Source organism: Nomascus leucogenys, chromosome 23 (assembly GCF_006542625.1).
Source record: "Nomascus leucogenys isolate Asia chromosome 23, Asia_NLE_v1, whole genome shotgun sequence".
Taxonomy (NCBI): Eukaryota; Metazoa; Chordata; class Mammalia; order Primates; family Hylobatidae; genus Nomascus; species Nomascus leucogenys.
Window position 1 is genome coordinate 26,684,884 of NC_044403.1, and position 18,905 is coordinate 26,703,788.

Genomic DNA, 18,905 nt, shown 5'->3' on the forward strand with positions numbered 1-18,905 from the left:
TTGTGCTGTTGAATTCAGTTTGCTATCATTTTGTTGAGAATTTTTGCATCTATGTTCATCAGGAATATTGACTTGTAGTTTTTTTTTAATGTAAAGTCTTTGGCTTTGGTATCAGGGTAATTCTGGCTTCATAAAGTAGGTTTCCCACTTCAATGTTTTGGAAGAGTGTGAGAAAGATTGGCATTAATTCTTCTTTAAATCTTTGGTAGAATTATCCAGTGAAAGCGTCTGAGCTCTTATTTGTTGAGAGATTATGATTACTAATTTGATCTCCTTACTAATTGTGGGGCTGTTTAGATTTTCTATTTCTTCATCATTCAGGCTTGGTAGGTTGTATGTTTCAGGGATTTATTCATTTCTTTAGGTTATCCAATTTGTTAGTGTGTAGTTGTTCATAGTAGTCTCTTACTAACCTTTTTATTTCTGCAGTGTCAATTGTAATATAAGCTCTTCTATTTCTGATTTTATTTATTTGAGTCTTCTCTTTTTGTCTTGGTTAATCTAGCTAAAGGTTTGTTAATTTTGTTGACCTTTAAAAAACCAATTCTAAGTTTTATTGATATTTTATATTCTATATTTCATTTATTTTTCCTCAAATCTTTATTATTTCCTTCCTTCTGCTAACTTAGGGCTTAGTTTATTCATTTTCTAATTCCTTATATTGTAAAATTAGGTTATTTGTTTGAGATCTTTCTTACTGTAGACATTTACTGCTGTAAACTTTCCTTTTATTGCTTTTGCTGTTTCCCATAAGCTTTGCTATGTTGTGCTTTAGTTTCTGTTTTTCTCAAAATATTTTCTGATTTTTCTTTTGATTTCTTCTTTGACCCATTGGTTGTTCAAGAGTGTTTTTTAATTTCCACATATTGGAGAACTTTCTGAAATTATTTCTATTAGCAATGTCTCATTTTATTCTGTTGTGGTCAGAAATACTTGGTATGATTTTAGTCTCCTTAAATTTGTTAAGATTTGTTTTGTGGGCTAGCATGTGATCTGTTCTGGAGACTGTTCTATGTGTGTTTGAGAAGAATGTATTTTTTGCTGTGGTTGGATAGAATGTTCTGTATTTGTTTGATAGGTCCACTTGGGCCATAGTGTTGAGTTCTCTGTTTCCTTATTGATCTTCTTTCTGGATTTTTTATCCATTATTGAAAGTGAGATATTAAAATCTCTCACTATTATGTTGTTCTATATTTATCATCACTTCTGTCAATATTTGCCTCTTATATTTGTGTGCTTTAATGTTGGGTGCAATGTATTTATAATTATTATATCTTCCTGGTGAATTGATGTATTTATCACTATATAATGTCCATTTTTTTGTCTCTTGTGACCATCTTTGACTTAAAGTTTAATTTGTCTAAGTATGTCTACCTGTGCTCTCTTTTAGTTAACATTGGCATGAAATATCTTTTTCCATCTTTTCACTTTCAACCTATGTGCATTCTTAAATCCAAAGTGAGTCTCTCTCTTGTAGACAGCACATAGTTGGATCTTGTTTTATATTTTATTTATTTATTTATTTAATTTATTTAGATGGAGTCTTGCTCTGTTGCCCAGGCTGGAGTGCAATGGCTCCATCTTGGCTCACTGCAACCTCTGCCTCCCAGGTTCGAGTGATTCTCCTCCCTCAGCCTCCTAAGTAGCTGGAACTACAAGCCCGTGCCACCACGCCTGGCTAATTTTTTGTATTTTTAGTAGAGACGGGGTTTCACCATGTTAGCCAGGATGGTCTCGATCTCCTGATCTCTCATGATCTGCCTACCTCAGCCTCCCAAAGTGCTGGGATTACAGACGTGAGCCACCACACCTGGTTGTTTTATTTTATTTTTAAAAATTCATTTCAGCCACTTCATAGCTTTGATTGGAGAGTTTTTTCTATTTATACTTAAAGTACTGATAGGGAAGGACTTACTGTTGCCATTTTGGTAATTATTTTCAGTCAGTCTTGTAGCTTTTTTGTCCCTCTCTTCTACTCTTACTGCCCTTCTTTGTGTTTCACTGATGTTTTTTGGGTAATGATGAGATTTGATTCCTTTCTCATTTCCTTTCATGTATCTTCTATAGATATTTTCTTTGTGGTTACCATGAGGCTTACATAAAACAGCCTATACTTATAACTTTCTATTCTAAGCTTATAACAACTTAATTTCAATTGCACACAAAACTCTACTCTTTTACTGCCTCTCCCCCACTTTATGTTATTGATGTCACAAATTATATTTTTTAATGTTGTGTATTCATTAACTGATTTTTATAGTGATAGTTATTTTTATAACTTTGTCTTTTAAGTACTATACCAGAATTCAAAGATTTACACATTGTCATTATAGTATTAAAATATTCTATATTTGTTTGTATATTTACCTTTACCAGGAATTTTACCTTTCATATGTTTTCATGTTGCTGCCTAGCATTCTTTTATTTCAACATGATGGACTCCCTTTAGCATTTCTTATAAGGCAGGTATAGTGGTGATGAACGCTTTCAGCTTTTGTGCACATGAGAAAGTCTTTATTTCCCCTCTATTTTTGAAAGACAGTTTTGCTAGAGAGAGTATTCTTGGCTGCCCATTGTTTTCTTTTGAATAGATCATCCATCTCCCTTCTGGCCTGCAAGGTTTCTGCTGAGAAATTTGTTAATAGTCTCATCGTGGCCCCCTTTTATATGAAAAGTTGCTTTTCTCTTGTTGCTTTCAAAATTCTGTTTTTGTCTTTGACTTTTGACAAATTGATTATATCTTGTAGCGGACTTCTTTAAATTCATTCTAGTTGGAGTCTTTTGGGCTTCTTGAAGCCGAATGTCTATTTTCTTCCCTAAATTTGTTCATTATTTCTACTTTCTATTGGGTTTTAATCTTATTCTTTATTTTAAATATTTGAACTATTAGCTCATTATCTGTGATATAGGTTGCAGTACTATTTATTGACATGTCAACATTTGCCCCTAGTGATGTGAGATAAGACTTAATAATAATCATAAATCAAATTTTCATATGTGCATGGGCTTGTTTCTGAACTTCTTTTCTGATTCTACTTGTTGTGAGCTATTCACATACCAAAACCACATTGTCTTAATTACCGCACTGTCTTAATTAGAGGAAATACCTCTAATATTTTGTCATTAAAGGCTTTATAGTATGTTTTATTGTCTGGTAGGACTAGTACCTCCACCTAGTTTTTCCTAAAGTGTTTTCCTGGCTATTCTTTTATGTTTGTTTTTTCTGTATAGACTTTAGTGTCAACTTGTTTACCTCCATAAAAAGTTTGTTGGTATTTTTATTGGAATTGCAATAAATTCATACATTAACTTTGGGAGAACTGGCATTTTTATGATGTTAAATCATCCTATCCAAGAACAAGTTTGTCCACTTATTCAAGCTGACTTGTCTGTCTTCTAGAAGTGTTTTAAGGTTTATTCATTTGGGTTTTGCATATTTCTTGCTAAGTTTATTCCAAGTTGAATCTTCCTTGTTGCTATTGTAAATGAGACTTTTTTCTTCTCCACTATGTTCTTTAACTACTTATTGTTTGTGTATATAAAGGGTATTGATATCAAGATATATAACATATATCTATATCTCTATATATGTAACATATATATCTGTATATGTTAATTCCATATCCTATAGCTTTACTGAATTCTTTTATTATTGAGTTAGTTTTATTATGGATTCTCTAGGGCTTTCTGGGTATGATGGTGTATCATTTGCAAATAGAATTATTTTTCTTCCTTGTCAATTTTTGTGCCTCCTATTAATTTCTCTTGTATAATTCCATTAATAAACTTTTTAGTACAATGTTGAATAGCAGTGGAGTATCTTGCACACACACACATGCACACACACGTGCACACACATTATCATATATTTTATCCTACTATGAAAGTATCCCTCGATTCTCATTTTTGAGTGTTTTTTTGTCAAGAGTGATTGTGGAATTTTGGTGTTGGTGAAGGCTTTTTCAGCATCTATGGAGATAATCTCTTGATTTTTTTCTTTAAATATATTGATATGGTATATTGTTTGAAGGAATTTTCTAATGTTGATCCCACTTGGCTATGGTTTGTTATTTTCATAATGTGGTGTTGGATTCTGTTTGGTAATATTTTATTTAGTATGTTGGTTTTGACGTTCATAAGTATTTTTGGTCTGCAATTTTAACACTACTTATTTAAATTTTCAGTAATATACATATAACATAAAATTTATCCTTTTAACTATTTTTAAGTATATATCCAGTGACATTATCACGAGGTCAGGAGATCGAGACCAGCCTGGCTAACACACAGTGAAACCCCGTCTCCACTACAAATACAAAAAAATTAGGGCGTGCTGGCGGGCGCCTGTAGTCCCAGCTACTCGGGAGGCTGAGGCAGGAAAACGGCGTGAACCCGGGAGGCAGAGCTTGCAGTGAGCCGAGATCGCGCCACTGCACTCCAGCCTGGGCGACAGAGCGAGACTCCGTCTCAAAAAAAAAAAAAAGAAAAAAAAGAGAAAGAAAATCCACATTGTGGTGCAACCATCACCACCATCCATTGCCAGAACTTCTTTCATCTTGTAAAACTGAAATGCTTTATTCATTAGACAATGATACCCCATTTCCCCCTTCCTCCAGCCCCTGGCAACCGCCATTTTGCTTTCTGTCTCTGTGACTACTCTAAGCACCTCCTTTGAGAGGAATTATACATTTTTCCTATTGGGACTGGCTTATTCTGCTTAGCATAATGTCTTCAAGGTTCATCCATGTTGTCATCCTTTGTGTTTGGCTGATTTTTTTTTTTTTTTGTAGTGAAACATTTTAACTCCCTTTTCCTTTCTTTTGTGTATAGTCTATAGCTATTTTATTTATGGTTACCATGGGGATTACGTTTAACATCCTAAAGTTATAACGCTGTACTTTGAATTTATACCAGCTCAACTTCGGTAACAGACAAAACTCTGCTCTTATACAGTTCTATCTCCACACTCTTTCAGTTATTGATGTCATAAAATCACATCTTTATACATTGTGTGTTCAAAAACATAGACATATATACATTTTAATGCATTAGTGTCTTAAATCATGTAGAAAACAGAAAGTGAAGTCACAAACTAAGATTACAATAATATCCAGAACTTTTTTGGTTCCTTTTTATGATTTCAATTTCTTTACTGAAATTTCCATTCTGTTCATACATCATTTTCTTGATTTTGTCTACGTCTTCTTTCAGCTCTTTGATAATTTTTAAGACAGTTGTTTTAAAGTCTTTCTTTAGTAAGTCTACCATCTGGTCTTTCTCAGGGATAGTTTCTGTTGATTTACTACGTGAGACAGATTCTGCCAATGCTATTGTTGTCTAGGTGGGGAGACAGATTTTTGGTGCTTCTTACTCCCCCATCTTCCCTGTCTCCCACCCTGTAGTTTTTTTTTTTTTTTTTTTTTTTGTGGTGGAGGGGAATACTGTCTTGATCTCGTTTAGATATTGGTGTTAAAACTGGTTTCATTAAAAGCTTTAAGCAGTTTTCGCTCCTTTTCAGTACTCTGGAACAATTTATGGAGCATCGGGACTATAAGGTCTTTGGAAGTTTAGGAAAATTTCCTTGTGAAATCATTTGGGGTTGGTATTTTGTTTTTTGTTTCTTTTTTTTTGGTGGAATAACTTTCTTTAATTCCTATTAGCTTACTCTAATTCTTCCATGTAAATTGATGTGCTTAAGATTTGTCTTTTATCTACAGGAGTTAATTTTGTTAATCTCCATTTTCCTAGAAATTTATTCATTTCATCTAGATTTTCACATTTATTGTATAGCATAGTCTTTTTTTTAAATTAAAATTTTGTTTATTGGTTGTTTGTATATATTCTAGGGTAGAAGTAAAATTTTCCCAGTAATCTTTTATAATGTTAAAAATTCTTTTTAAATAGTGATTTTCTTTTGTCATTTGTTAATTTATATACATGTCTATTATCTTTTTTCTTGATCAAATTAACTCATGATTTGTCTTTCTGGATTTTTTTAAAAATCAAGATTTCAATTTATTAATTATGTTTACTGTATTTATATTCTCTACCTTATTGATTTCTGCTTTTATCCTTGCTATTTTATGATGTCTTTCCTTGAATTTTCTTTTAGTTTACCTTTTGTGCTTTTCTATTTAATTGGAACTGGAAATTTCATTCATTTTCATTGTTTTATTTTTATTGACAGAAATGTTTACTGTTATGAATTTTCCTAGGATCACTTTATATGTATCCCAATGAGTCTGATATATAGTATATTTATTATCATTATTTTTAAAAGAAATTCTGTACTATCTGTTTTTATTGTCCCTTTCACCCAGGATTTATATCATAAATTAAAAAAATTTCCAAGTGTAAAGATCTTTTTAAACAATAATTAAAAAGTTTTAAATTTTACTATACTCTGACGAGAGTATTTGTAATAGTTCTACTTTGTGGAAATTACTGTTATTTTCTTCGTGATCTAATACATGATCGATTTTTGTGAAGGTGTATTCTCTATTATCAGGGTGTAGAGTTTGAGATCCCTTGCTCTCTTCCTGCCACCTTTCCATGAGAACTACATATTTTGATTTTAATGTTATGTCTTCTGTAGTCTTACGTACCTTTTCCCCATTTTATCTATCTGGTTCTGAAAGGGATGTGTAAAAGTATCCTGTTATTAGTTTGTCTACCAATGTCTCCTTGCTTCTCCTATAGTTTTTGCTCCATGAAGATGGTTTCATGTTGTCTGGTGTGTAGATATTCACAGCTGTTATGGCTTCATTGTGAATTATACTGATCAGAATGCTCTTATTAGTCACATTTAATCTTTTTTTTGGCTAGAATTTTACTTTGTCTGATATCGAAATCTCCATCCCTGTTTTCTTATTTCTTGATATCCTTTGTCTGTCCCGTTACTTTAGCCTTTCTGAATTTTAGTTATATAGCATATAGTTGGGTCTTGTCTTTGAGCCAAATTGAAAACCTTTTTGTTTTAGTAGACAAGTTAAGCCCATTCTCATTTATTGCCATCTTGTGTTTGATCTTCTTTCATCATTATATTTTATAATTGTTTGTTACATATTTTTCATTTATAAATGTGGTGATATGTTAAGTATTTGGTGTCTAGGAAGGTTTATGCTTTTGTTCCTGTCATTACCTTTGAAGTTATACCTTTCTAAAATGCCTTCAGGCCCATATTTTTAAATCTAATCACACAATAATCAGTTTTTCAGTTTTTAATAGCATTCTTTTAACTTCTGCCTATGGCTATACAACAATCAATGAGGTTATTCTAACTTTTCTTATTCCCTCCCCTCTCCTCCCATTGTCGAGTTCCATTGTTTCTACTTCGTCACAGCATATAACATTTGCACATTAGTCTTCCATTCTTCCTTTGTTTTAGTTTTGGATCTATGACTATATAAAGAAAAATGCTCACTTGAGCTGTTTTGTTAACATTTCCCTAGTCATCTCTTAGTTGGAGGAAACCTTCTCTAGTAGATTTCTTTTTTTTGAGACAGAGTCTTGCTCTGTTGCTCAGGCTGGGGTGCAGTGGCCTGATCTCGGCTCACTGCAAGCTCCTCCTGCCGGGTTCACACCATTCTCCTGCCTCAGCCTCCTGAGTAGCTGGGACTACAGGCGCCCGCCACCACGCCCGGCTAATTTTTGTATTTTTTTTTTTTTTTTAGTACAGATGGGGTTTCACCGTGTTAGCCAGGATGGTCTCGATCTCCTGACCTCGTGATCCACCCGCCTTGGCCTCCCAAAGTGCTGGGATTACAGGTGTGAGCCACCGCGCCCGGCCCTCTAGTAGATTTCTTAAGAAGGGGTTATGGGTACAGAATTCCATTAATTCCTATGTATTTAAAACTTTTTCTATAGTATTGATGCTAGAAGGGCACCTTGGCTGAATACAGAATTCTTGATTCACATTTTCTTTCACTAAATTTCTGAAATATTCTGCTCCATTGTTGCCTTGCTTTGTATATTGCTTTTGAAAATTTTGATACCAATATAATTCTTTTGTCCTTGTAAAATATTTGATCTTTTTGCCTGAAGGCCTGGAAAATTTTTTCTTTATGTTTGAAGTCTTAATAGTGTACTGTAATATGTCTCAGAGTTGACTGTTTTGGGTTAATTTTTCCGCACATCTGGCACATGACTCCCATATACAGATTTGGTTCTTTTTTGATTTCCAGAATGTTTTCATGAGTTATATTCTTTAAGTGTGAGTTCTGTTCCATTGTTTTGTTTTCTCTTTTAAGACTCCATTTTTCCTCCTGTCCTACATTTTCATTACTGTCTCTTTGACCTTTATACTTTCTTCATTAACTCATTTTCATTCTCTTGATTGGTTTTTTTGCTTTTCTCTGATGCTCTTTATTAAATTTTTATTTTGATGTCATCTTCCTTGGGTACTTATAATTTAGTCTTTATTTCAGAGATGACTTTGCACTTTTATTACCCACCCCCGCCAAGCTCACTGAGTTCTATTTTTATTTATTCTTGTCTTTGTTCATTTCTCTTCTTAGTTTTTGAAATTCTGATTCAAGGTGGTTTTCATTTTTGCAGATGTTCGAGTATATTTAATTTAGTTTGAGTAGTGTCTCATAGTTTTCTTCTATGTCATAACATTTTGTTTTTTCCTTTTTGTGGAATTTTCATTAGATGAGGAGTGTTGGTTCTCATTTTCTGATCTTTTGTAGAAGCTTTTGTAGACTTGCTTAATCTTCTGTTCATTTTGTGAATTTTGGGTTTTACAAGATTTCTGGTTCAATGACCCTCCTATAAGTATAGAAAAGTCATTTCCTTAGTGGTGTGTGTGTGTGTGTGTGTGTGTGTACATGTGGATACTGAAGGATTGTGTGGCCTCTGATTTTTCAGGTTTTTCTGGACCCTGACTCTCCCGTTTGCTTTATTTTTATGTCTCTGGTCACTTTCCAAGCACTTTTCCATTTCTTTTTGCCCCCAGCCCCCTTGAAACTATGCTTTTCAGGTTGTCACCAAATATTGCGTGTGTTTTTAGCACCTGCTCTGGTCTGTTGGAATGCTTTAAAATATTTTTGCCCTTAGGATGGGCTTTTCTTTCTGGTGGTAGTGGTGGTTATAGAGAAATTTTAGGCTTGCTGCCCACTCTCTTCTCTCTTCTTTTCAGTTTTCCTTGGATTGTCCTTGCTCATGACAAAGGCTAACAGCTAGAGTATGAGAGATTTTTGCTGGGTGGGATTTGGTGTTTTTTCTCTTTTACTTTATTTATAGCTATTTTAAAGTTTGGATGTTTTTGGCTGGGTGCAGTGGCTCACGCCTGTAATCCCAGCACTTTGGGAGGTCAAGGTGGATCACGAGGTCAGGAGTTCGAGACCAGCCTGGCCAACATGGTGAAACTGTGTCTCCACTAAAAATACAAATGTTAGCCAGGTGTGGTGGTGCGTGCCTGTAATCCCAGCTACTCGGGAGGCTGAGGCAGGAGAATCACCTGAACCCGGGGAGGTGGAGGTTGCAGTGAGCCGAGATCGCACCATTGCGCTCCAGCCTTGGTGACAGAGTGACACTCCTCTTGGAAAAAAAATAAATAAATAAAATAGAAATAAATAAAATTTGAGTATTTTCTTGTTTTCTAGTTATGCTGAAGGCATGCTTTTTTTCATAATAATTTAATTTGTTCTTATTGTTCTTCATTGTGTTCAGAGGATATATATCTCCCTACATATTTATTTGCCTTGTGGTTTATTTTATTCTCATGACCATTGGGGCTGGCTCCTTGACTTGACTATATATATATGTATATATTCTTTTTTTTTTTTTTTTTGAGACGGAGTCTCCCTCTGTCCCCAGGCTGGAGTGCAGTGGCGCGATCTCGACTCACTGCAAGCTCTGCCTCCCGGGTTCACGCCATTCTCCTGCCTCAGCCTCTCCGAGTAGCTGGGACTACAGGCGCCCGCCACCACGCCCGGCTAATTTTTTTGTATTTTTAGTAGAGACGGGGTTTCACCGTGGTCTCGATCTCGTGACCTCGTGATCCGCCCGCCTCAGCCTCCCAAAGTGCTGGGATTACAAGCGTGAGCCACCGCGCCCGGCCCTATATATATATTCTTTTTTTTTTCTTTTGAAATGGAGTCTCGGAGTCTTGGCTCACTGCAAGCTCTGCCTCCCGGGTTCACGCCAGTCTCCTGCCTCAGCCTCCCGAGTAGCTGGGTCTACAGGCGCCTGCCACCAGGCCTGGCTAATTTTTTGTATTTTTAGTAGAGTTGGGGTTTCACCATGTTAGCCAGGATGGTCTCGATCTCCTGACCTTGTGATCCGCCCGCCTCGGCCTCCCAAAGTGCTGGGATTACAGGCGTGAGCCACTGCACCCGGCCAACTTGACGATATTAATTGCTGAAGTATTAGGGCCCACTTTGGCTACCTGGATGTCCTTTTGAACATTTGCATTTTGCTAACAATTCACTTTAGTATCTGATATCATTACATTTTGACAATCAGCCAAAAGTTTTAATATAATATCCACTCACAAATATTTGTATTGTCACTTGGAAAGATAATGAGTAAGAAGATGTTGAAGAAAAGGAGAGAGATGAGATAAAATGATTTCAGGAGATATTTATGAGTGATATACTTTATGCTGTGATAATATTTTATAACTGTGCAGTAATATTTTATTATATAACTCTAATGTATTAATTTTTAATTGGTTCGGCCTAACTTTCTCTATGTCCTGAACATTGGAATGTGTTAATATATATGGCTCATTAAAACTAATCACTAAACTGGAGTATAATGTGATGGTTTGTTGGGAGGTAATTTGGTATTCTGGAGATGGAAGGACCTCAAGTTTTAATATACCTACAATATAGCAATTCACAAACTATTGAATTTATTTTGTGGCTTATTCATAAAGATTTGGAGATCTGTTTGTTAAATGTGCACATGTGAGTCATGCACTATTAGGTAGGCATTTCATCTATATTGCAACTAATTCTCACAAGACTACTAAAAGGTATCAATTATAGGCCTATTGTGCAGAGGAGATAGGAGAGGATCAGTAAAGTTAAGTAACTGATCCAAGGTCACAGTGCAAGCAAGTGAAACAGAAACCAACCCCTAGTTTCTCTGGCTGTAAAGTACGCATTACACAGTCAGTTCATCTTAGGGTGGGCAGAGCCATTCTCACTAACTTGCCTTGTGTGAGCTAAAACCATTTCTTTGCCTTGTGATTTATTCCATCCTTATGGCAGTTGGGCTGACTCCTTGATGTGACGATATCAACAGCTGCGTGTTGGGGATCACTTGCAGCATGCATGTTAGTAAGCCAGTAGCATTCAGTACTGTCACTCGGAAATGACTGACTGCTCAAGGACATAGGGGATTTTTAGTAGAACTTCTGGGGAGGCTGCTTAGCTCTGATGGTGCTTCCAGACCCATCATTTGTCAGTGGTTGTGCTGCTTGACAGTAACCCCCATAGGGAGAGGTTGGCTCAGGCTTGGCTATGAGTGAGAGATGTTAGCGGGGCCTCCCTGCTCCACCGAATCTGTGTCTCAGCTCTTGGGCATGTATTCACCTGCTGTTGTAGATGTGGTCATGGTTTGTTTGGAAAGCTTATCTCCAACTTTACTTAGGTCCAAGGTTAGCTTTCAAATCATTTGTGGTGGTGGTGCCTTCAATGTGGGGATTTTTACCAAATCATCTTATGTAGGTGCAAAATGATTAATATTCACCAATAATGTTTTAATAGGAATCTTGAGAATTTGCCGATTATGTGAATGACTCAGGGTCAAATGAGGGACCATTGAGAGTCAACCATTTTTTTTTTTTTTTGGCTCTGGAAATATTTCTCCTGTGCAATCTCTTAAGGGATTAAGTCAACATGATCACTTGTACCATTACCTTAGTCACTTGGCAGCTGAAAGGACACATGTGTCTTTAGGTGAATTTTCTTTACAATGAGATCGTGAGCTCATAGCTTGCTTAGCTTTTCTTAATTTCAACGAGTCGTAACACCCCTGGAACTTAACTTTGTTTTCTGGGCCAAGGCATCCCTGTAGAATGGATTATTCACACTGTACATTTACATTTTTTAGAAGTGTGGTTCCATAATTTGCCACATTTTATGTCACATTCTCCAGGAAAATATTTAATGGCCAAGTGTTACTTACCTAAACCTCTCCACCTCTCAGAGCCCCAGTTTCCTAATCTGTAAAAAAGGGGGAAATTGGTCTATATGACCTCAAAGGGCCTGTCCTGGTCTCTACTGTATTTATCTGTATGCAGCTTGGTCACACCTGCCTGTCTGCATGTAGTAGGCATGGGGGTTTGGATAATGTCACATCCATCCTCTGCTTCTCCCTGTCCAGGCGTGTGCACAGGCAGCTCCACTCGGCACATTGTGACCTTTGATGGGCAGAATTTCAAGCTGACTGGCAGCTGTTCTTATGTCCTATTTCAAAACAAGGAGCAGGACCTGGAGGTGATTCTCCATAATGGTGCCTGCAGCCCTGGAGCAAGGCAGGGCTGCATGAAATCCATCGAGGTGAAGCACAGTGCCCTCTCCGTGGAGCTGCACAGTGACATGGAGGTGAGAAGTACTGTCTGGATCCGTGGCAAGGCAATAGAATGTCAGGAAAACCACATGGACCTGGTGGCAGCTGGTTTTAGTTGATGCTCTTGTTAGGAGCTCTGCCTTCTGCCTAAGTAGAGGAGAGGAGTACCACTTTCTTAGAGGGCTTTATTGCCATCCCCTTGTCTTGGCGTGATTTCATGTTGTTCCGGGCTCAGATTTGCAAGACAGAATCACTTTTAGATAGCTTAAAATTGTGAATTTAGTGCCAGTTTCTGGCACTGGTGGAGAGTTGGGATTGGCATCAGGATTGTTTACTCGGGAGGTATTATGAGTCCAATGCCTAAACCCTGTAAGCTTTCCAGAGGAAAGCATTTACGGCCTAAATTAGGTCTTTTGAAAATATTTAAGGCCTACATAAAATGTCAGGCATCAAAATTTGAAAAGAAAACTGCAAAACTGATATATATATATATATATATATATATATATATATGATTGATTAAATGCTTACAAAAGGTTACATTATGCCAACTTCTTTACTTGTTCGTGTAGAGATCATAAATATTTCATTGTGTGAAAACAACTTGTAGGCTAGAGTTTCTCACATTGCAAGAATTCCTGAATTTGAACAATAATTGCAGAAAAATCTTAGCTAGTCATAGATCAAGTGAGTAACTCATAGCCAAAAATTAAAAAATCAAAATGATAAAAAATCCTTCCAAAAATTTTACAGCAAAATTATATTCATTGTGGAATGTGAGTACATTTTAATGTGTTTGATATGATATATGGTGGGGCTGCCCAAGAAAGAGTGTCTAGTGGCACACATACACACAAAGAAGACTTAAAGTGGTCCCATTAAAACACCGGTGTCCAACCTTTTGGCTTCCCTGGGCCACACTGGAAGAAGAATTGTCTTGGGCCACACATAAAATGCATTAACACTAACGATAGCTGATGAGCTAAAACAAAGGTCTGGGCATAATTTTCTGATATCCACCACCATACAGAAGCAAAAATATCCTTGCATTCAAAGGGTTGGACACAGCTGCTAGATGCTCCTGGAGACACTGCTCTGATGAGTTGGCAATAAGGCGACTTTCCCAGCCTGTGTTAAAGGCATTGCCCTTCCCTGTTGAGTCATATAGACTCAAGGTTCCTTTTAATCTCCAGGCTTTCAGGTTCTTGGTGCATGGCCACCCATACAGTATTACAACAGCCTGTTTTCTGGTCAAGCTCTGTAAAGTCAAGCTCTGTTTTCTAGTCAAGCTCTTCTTTATCTTAGAAGAGCTGCCGACCAATATCAAGGTTTGTGGCTAATGTTGCAGTTGAGTGTCATGAATGTGCAGGAACTCTCAGTAACTTCCCTAAAAACCTAGGGTTCCTCATTGCTAGGACTACCGATGAGCTCTTTCTTCTTTGTGCAGGTGACGGTGAATGGGAGACTGGTCTCTGTTCCTTACGTGGGTGGGAACATGGAAGTCAACGTTTATGGTACCATCATGCATGAGGTCAGATTCAATCATCTTGGTCACATCTTCACATTCACTCCACAAAACAATGAGTTCCAACTGCAGCTCAGCCCCAAGACTTTTGCTTCAAAGACATACGGTCTCTGTGGTAAGAACATTTTCTCAACTCCTCTTCTCTCCCTGCTATACATTTATAAACCTTACTTGCTCTACTCTGAGGCTCTTGGATGCTTATATTTCAGGGTCTAGTAGCAAGGGTCAGATTCTGGTGAGGATGAAGAATGGCCCATCTCTGGCATCAGTGTTTTTGTACCTAGGGCCACTCAGTTTATCTTTTTTTGTTGTTTGTTTCTCTAGGGATCTGTGATGAGAACGGAGCCAATGACTTCATGCTGAGGGATGGCACAGTCACCACAGATTGGAAAACACTTGTTCAGGAATGGACTGTGCAGCAGCCAGGGCACACGTGCCACCCCATCCCGGAGGAGCAGTGTCTTGTCCCCGACAGCTCCCACTGCCAGGTCCTTCTCTTACCACTGTTTGCTGAATGCCACAAGGTCCTGGCTCCAGCCACATTCTATGCCATCTGCCAGCAGGACAGTTGCCACCAGGAGCAAGTGTGTGGGGTGATCGCCTCTTATGCCCACCTCTGTCGGACCAATGGGGTCTGCGTTGACTGGAGGACACCTGATTTCTGTGGTGAGTCTCCAAGTTACCTCTGAAAATCCTGGAGACCAGCTAACGGGGCTTGCTCAGCCTCTCTGTGCCCCAGATTCTTTATCTGGCTAATAAGGATGAAAACCCCTGTATTTCATATGACCTGGGATTCCAGTTAGGATCAAATAAGATGGAAGATATACACACACACACACACACACACACACACACATATGTATCTATATATACATACACACACACACACACTCTGCATGTAGAATTTTTATGTAAATTAATGCATGGTCCTTTCCATTAGTATTTCTATAGTTCAGACAAATGCGATTTTAATGTGTTAGACACATATAGGCATCTGTAAAGCACTGTGTAACCAGTGACATTGAATTTGAAATTCCACCAAGCTTTAGCACATGCTTACAGTGTAGTCCATGCCTGAGCAGGATTTTGAAGTGCAAGTAGAATCATTTGGCTGCCAAGAGTCTTCTCAATTATAAACACTGCAGGATTGCTAGTGCAGATAGCCCCTCCCCAAGGTCAGCTTCCCTACCTGGACTTGGCATTTATTTAAAGTGTAGGGGAAACTGAAATGAATCAGATATGGCTCCTGTCCCTCAGGGGTGCTGGAGTGAAAAGAATACTGAACGTGAAACCCTCAGTCATCAAATATAATCCTTGACTATTTTTTGAGGGAAATCAATATGTATATGCACGTTAGAGCCTCAGAATTTATCCTCATGGAACTGTCAGCAGCTCTGAGCTGGGTCGGGAGGACTTGGGCATCCTAGTCCCAGCTCAGCTGGTGGATGGACTGTTCTCTTAGTCTTTCTGGACCTCAGTTTCTGCTTCCTAGAAGGAGATAGTGGGCCTAGATGACCTGTAGGTTCCTTTGGGCTCTGATTTTCTGAGGCCATGTGGATGATACTGCTTCCTCCCAATCAGCCTGCAAATCAAGGGGCAAATGTTAGTTTCTAAGTTACTGGAAGCACTTTCTCTGCATATTAATTTCTTTGTATACCTCCTGGTTATTTACTGTGCACACAGAGGGAAATCTTTGGTGCTCCAAATCCTTGGAAACTTCTTCCATCACCTGCCTGCCTTGGTGCCTTGAGAATGTGAGGAAGTTGTTGAGCGAATCAGAACGAGGGAAATGAATCACCTTGTAGCTTCTCTCCCAACGCAGTTCTTCATAGCTGTGGACTCCTAATTTAAAGATGCTTTTAAAGCATAAAAGATACATGTATTCAAAAAAGGACAACAAAACCTACTAAGGACACACAGGTTCGCAACATTTGTTAGGACTAGATTTGGCTGCAAGTAGCAGAGAATTAAAATGTTCTGTCATATAGCTGAGCGGAGGCAGTGGCTCCAGCTGATTCTGGGCCTCAAACTGGATTCTAGCTCCTTGCTCTGCCCTCAGTTGGGTGTGGTCTTTTTCTTCATGGTCTAAGATGGAGCTCTAGCCATCACATTCATGCTTCAGGCAGGAAGCTGAGGGAAAGAGGGAAGAGGGACAAGGAGCATGCATAGCTGTCTTTTAAAATGGACTCCTGGAGGCTGCCATGGGATACTATACTTTCTCTTACAGTTCATTGGTCAGAACTAGTCACGTGACTACACTTAGCTGCAAGAAAGGTTGGGAAATATAGTCCTCATTCTGGTGGTCATATGCCCAACCTAAAGTTCTGTTTCTATGGAAGATGGGGAGGATGAAGATTGGTGGAAAATAGCCATCTCTGCTCTGGCAAGTTTGTCTGATGATTAACCATGTTGAATCAGCTGTGCCCATTTCACTCTGGCTGGTGTGGGCCTTTGCAAGTGACCTCCTCTGTCTACAGCTATGTCATGCCCACCATCTCTGGTCTACAACCACTGTGAGCATGGCTGTCCCCGGCACTGTGATGGCAACGTGAGCTCCTGTGGGGACCATCCCTCGGAAGGCTGTTTCTGCCCTCCAAATAAAGTCATGCTGGAAGGCAGCTGTGTCCCTGAAGAGGCCTGCACTCAGTGCATTGGTGAGGATGGAGTCCAGCACCAGGTAGGAATCTGGGCCTTTCACTTCCCATGGGGCTGCTTCCCTCTTGGGTCAAAAGGGAGAAGTGTTCACCAATGATTGGCCTTTTCCAACTGTGGCAGTGGAGTTGACTCTTACGGGGATCATTAGGGATAGGGAGGCAGTATTGTGTAATGGCTTTGCATTCAGATAGCTCTTGGTTCAAATCCTGCAACTGTCATGTATTATCTGTGGGATCAAACATCAAAGTGTTGTTACCACATTATTATTATTATTGTTATTACTATTGTCTTTATTATTATAGTCATTTAAGCAGAATGATATAGGAACCCAGGAGGGAAAGGGAAAAGAATATTTTGTGTCATAATGTCTGCCATTGTTAAGAGAGATTGTGTACCTCGATTGTGCTAAACACAATATATTCATTATCTCAGTGTTTTTCAAAGGTGTATTTTGCAGAGTATTAACAGTTACTTGTGGTCAAGTGAGTTTAGAACACTAGCTAACCATAGTTAAACAGGTTTCTTTATTGCAGAACTCTTTAGAGTTTTTAATATGCTACTGTACCTTGCAGATATTTAAAGGAGTTTTTGTTTCTCAAACTTATTTGATCATGGAGTGTGTGTGTGTGTGTGTGTGTGAGAGAGAGAGAGAGAGAGAGAGAGAGAATCCCTTGGGACTGGGATTCCACAGAATACAGTATTGTATCCTGTATCACTCATAAATACAAAAATCCTATGAAGAAACTAAGACCTAAAGAGCTTAGTAAGTTGCCCATGGAAACAATTTACAAGTAATGGAGTTGATCTCAGAATTCGAAGCTCTATATGACTCCAAAGATCTAGCTCTTTCCACTATATGAAATGGCCCTTTTGCTGCATCTTTTTTGGGCTGATTTGCTTGGGAGTCACTGAGTCATCAATTTTTTTTTAGCTCTTTAGGAGTTATTGAGTGTATTTTGAAAGCATATTTACCAAACTCCTCCGTCTTGGCCTAAAATGGCTGTCATCTCTCTTCAGAGTTGACCCCGTGTCTATCTGTAGGATCTGGGGCAGTGTGTGTCTGTGCACATGTGAACGTGCACATGTGAATGTGTGCAGTGGCCCTGTCCTTCATCCTTGACAGTGATACTACAGACCGTGGTAGAGGTAGAAGCATATTTGGCTTCTAGGAAAGGAGAATGTGTTTTGTGATCATGGGCTGCACTCAAGACCTAATGTCTTCATCGCCAAGGAGGACCATTCTTGCTAAGTGGACTGAGTAGCGTGACTTAACCACTATCTTCAACAACGAATAGGAGAACTCATGGTAAATGTAGCTAACCAGCCTGCAGAATAATGAAAACAACATTTCAGTAACTACACTATTCTGTCCCTGATGTTATAAGCCAGGATAGGGACCATTTTATATGATTCTCCTCAAAGCTCTGTAGGGTCATAATCGCACATCCTATTGAATGGATGAGACTGAGGCTCAATGGCATCAGGTGATAAAGCTGGGATTTATATTCATAGCATCAGTCATCCTATAGTGTCCTAGCCCTGCCATTGACCTCACTGGAACTGTGAACTGAACTCTGGGCTAACTCATGTGCATTGGAGCATGGGTATCCATTAGGGCCATTACTTATAGTCACTTATAGTGATTTCATCTGCTCTTGTTTAGTTGTTGGGCTTTATCCTAGTGGATTCAATTTGTCCTCACTGTGGAATAGATGAGCTAAAGTCCTACTCTACTGCCATATTTCAACTTGCCAAGTTAAGTAATTGCCTGTTCTGTGATATTCCCTAAATGAATTGACAAAACCTTATATTCCTCTCCCCGATTTGTATAGCTTATGAGCTCCTGCAGGGCTTGAATGATGTGGACCAATTTACATATGGGGCTAGCAACCTGTGTTGATTTCAGACTGGTTTTACTAGTAGTGGCAAAATGCTTGCTCTCAGAAGGAGACAGAAATGATCTTTTCCTTGGCGTTCTGTGACGAGAAGTGAGCTCAAGTTTGCAGCATTTCTGGCTCCATGAGTGTCAAATGTCTGCAAGGTCCTGAGGGCAGGAAGATTGTGAACTTTATCTTAGTGTCTCCAAACCCCTATCCTTTGCTTCTCCTCTCTGGCCCTATTTTCCCCTTTCACTACCCACCTCATCTTCAGTCCAACACATTAGAATATGCATTCAAGTTGTATAAAGGTTCCATCCAAATAT

General features: G+C 38.4%; 1 protein-coding gene across 1 annotated transcript in view; it reads left to right on the forward strand.

Annotated features, from left to right (window-relative positions):
* The window catches only part of VWF (von Willebrand factor), a 178,833-nt gene that overhangs the window by 119,366 nt on the left and 40,562 nt on the right, over positions 1-18,905 (forward strand). Inside the window, exons 35-38 of the mRNA XM_030804480.1 lie at positions 12,337-12,557; positions 13,970-14,162; positions 14,372-14,713; positions 16,525-16,724. Of these exons, the coding sequence (XP_030660340.1) occupies positions 12,337-12,557; positions 13,970-14,162; positions 14,372-14,713; positions 16,525-16,724 (956 nt within the window). The remainder of the gene's footprint in view (positions 1-12,336; positions 12,558-13,969; positions 14,163-14,371; positions 14,714-16,524; positions 16,725-18,905) is intronic.